Here is a 2,835-nt window from a genome sequence, read left to right on the forward strand (position 1 = left end):
TTGTGTGTGTGTGTGTGTTTGTGTGTGTGTGTGTGTGTGTGTGGGGGTGGGGGGGGGGGGGGGGGGGGGGGGGGGGGGTCTGAACTCTGACATCACATCATCCTGAGAAACTGTGGTGAACACACATCAAACAGGATGCAGGACAGAGAACTGCTTTTCTGTAGACTTTCCTCCCATCTCACTTGGTGCAGTTTTAATAAGTCAGTCAAGTTTTTGACCTGAAGCATTAGGGTCAATGCTTAAATATCATGTAAAAGGTTTTTGCATTGTTTGGTATGTTACTTGGGTGTATTGGCAGTATAATTCATGTATATTATATCTTGATTAAATCAAATATAGCTTTCAAAATTCCTCTATTACCTGCTGTCCTTACCAACTATAATCCCTTTCAGACATGGACAGATGGCTATTCTAGATGTGTTGTCGGGCACATTGAATTAGCTTTAGTTATTTAATCTAGTAACTTAGTAACTTGGTTTTATGCAATGTTGAGCTATATAATGATATAATGGCAAAAAACCCAAGAGATTACTAAAATAAGTACTATGTTATTTTTATTCAGCTTAGTTTAGGATCAAAACATGAACCTGGCTTAGTGGCCCCCTGAAGATTTGGGCCCCTGATCTTGTGTCTGGTGGGCCTATGCTTGTAGAGCTATTTTTGTCATTCTTAGTTCAGGCTGAGCTTTGCAATACCAAGGAGTTGAAGAATCTGTACGTTGTGGAAAAGTATAGCAGGTTCACTTGACTGGCAATAGTGTCCTGCGGCTCCATTGGAAATACATTATTTTATGGCTTTTGTGTGAACATTCACATTCACTATTTGAGTCATTATGCATTTTAGCTTTCCTGCATTTTTTGCTCCATGTGCTGAGAGGATTATTTCCTCGACCTCTTACAAAGCACAGGCTGGTTCAGGAACAGTTGTAGGCCTATAAGCCCCACTGACACATTGTATGTGTTTTTGGACAATACAAATAAACTTGAAGTAACTTGATATTTGACCAAAAGTGGTACTGGAAGAGGTACATGTGTACATCTGCAAGTGTGCGCCTGTAGTTAAGTGATGCCTGCCATTTCCTTTGTCAATTAGTCACTTTATTATTTACTTTGTATTCTTGCTTTGGAATTTGGATTCACAATGAGCGTTTTCCTTGTGCCATCCTTAGGAGAAAATATTAGCCAAAAATGTGCTTTCAGTCCCAGTTTTCAAAAGGAGTGAAGGCAGTCTACTTAACATATTCGCTGAGAAAGTTGGAACACAGAATATGCCTGCAGTGCAAATGGCTCATGTGTCTTAGAAGACTTCAGACTGAATCATGCTGTGGGAGCTTATACCACAGTTTTACTTTTTTTCACTTAAGTAAGAATTTATATTTCTGCTCCCACTGCAGGTGTGTGCAAAGGGATTTTTCCTGAGCGAGCAAAACTTGTGCTTACCATGTAACTGCAAAGGCCACGCAGACTACTGTGATGACATCACTGGAGTTTGTAGAGTAAGTTTCCCTACATTGATTATTGTTCACTGTAAGTATCAGAGTGAACAAATCACATCAATGTCAGGAATATGGTGCCATCAGTTCTAATATTCTCCCTTTCAGAACTGCAAGGACCACAGTACAGGTGATTTCTGTGAAATGTGTGAAGATGGTTACATGCTCGCTCTCAGCCTGGATGGACGACACACCTGCCAACCCTGCGCCTGCCCCCTGTCTGTCCCAACCAATAAGTAAGCCAATCTGTTCTTCTTTCTGCACCCACAAAACTGTGTCTTGGCAAGCAGTCGGTAATCTCTGAAATACTTTCCCCTATGTGTCCGGCCAGCTTCGCAGTGCACTGTGACAGAGGAAGTGCCATTCTGAGGTGCAAGTGCCAAGAGGGCTACGCTGGACATTTTTGTGAGAGGTCAGTGCTGCGACAGCTTTGACAACCAATAAAGAAGTTATATAAATCCAGCGTGAGCAAGTATTCTCTCTGCGCACATTCAATAAAAACTACAGATTACTGACTGAGGTGGGCAGAACTTCACAACAATACAACAATCATACAAGCAGTCTATGTTTTCTTACAATAGTTACAGTGCAAGCCACCAGTGAATGCCTGCAATATGTATCTATCCAGCAACTATTGTATGTTCTCTCTCCACTGAAATTACAATAGCAGCTGTTTCTTTGTGAAACTTCCATTAAAATACCTTATTATAAAAGATCTTCTTCACGTGCACTGGAAATCAAAGAGAGTACCCAAAGGTGGATTTGTCATTAACTTGTTCATTTGTAACATGCAGTGATTCAGCCTTTCCCCTCCAGGTGTGCTCCAGGTTACTACGGCAACCCGATGGCGATTGGTAATTCCTGTAAGAGATGCGACTGTAATGGCAACTCCGACCCCAACCTGATCTTCAGTGAGTGCCACAACATCACGGGCCACTGCCAGCACTGCTGGGGAGACACCGCCGGCGCCAACTGTGAGAGGTGTGCCCCGGGTTTCTACGGCGACGCCATCAGCGCCAAGAACTGCAGAGGTGGGGGCAACGAGCAAGTTTAGTTTAGTTTAGTTTAGTTTATTTGTTTAGCACGTTTGGTACAAGTCCAGAACAATGCAAGGAGGGAACGAAGCCAGACTAGGCTTGTACAGAGTTCCACTCCTTTTCCCATATTAAGTCACGAGATATGCAGACTAAGCATCAAAGTAGAAGAAAAAGAACAACAACAAAAAACAGAACACACAAGAAAAAGAAAAAAAATGAAAATAAAAATAAACAACAAGCGATAGAAAGCAATTCAATACAAACCAACAATACTTAGAAAAAGAAAAGAAAAAAAAAAAACTACAT

General features: G+C 41.6%; 1 protein-coding gene across 1 annotated transcript in view; it reads left to right on the forward strand.

Annotated features, from left to right (window-relative positions):
* The window catches only part of lama4 (laminin, alpha 4), a 37,279-nt gene that overhangs the window by 4,780 nt on the left and 29,664 nt on the right, over window positions 1-2,835 (forward strand). Inside the window, exons 2-5 of the mRNA XM_046060387.1 lie at window positions 1,394-1,495; window positions 1,601-1,728; window positions 1,824-1,904; window positions 2,309-2,523. Of these exons, the coding sequence (XP_045916343.1) occupies window positions 1,394-1,495; window positions 1,601-1,728; window positions 1,824-1,904; window positions 2,309-2,523 (526 nt within the window). The remainder of the gene's footprint in view (window positions 1-1,393; window positions 1,496-1,600; window positions 1,729-1,823; window positions 1,905-2,308; window positions 2,524-2,835) is intronic.

This window comes from Micropterus dolomieu, linkage group LG10, assembly GCF_021292245.1.
Source record: "Micropterus dolomieu isolate WLL.071019.BEF.003 ecotype Adirondacks linkage group LG10, ASM2129224v1, whole genome shotgun sequence".
Taxonomy (NCBI): Eukaryota; Metazoa; Chordata; class Actinopteri; order Centrarchiformes; family Centrarchidae; genus Micropterus; species Micropterus dolomieu.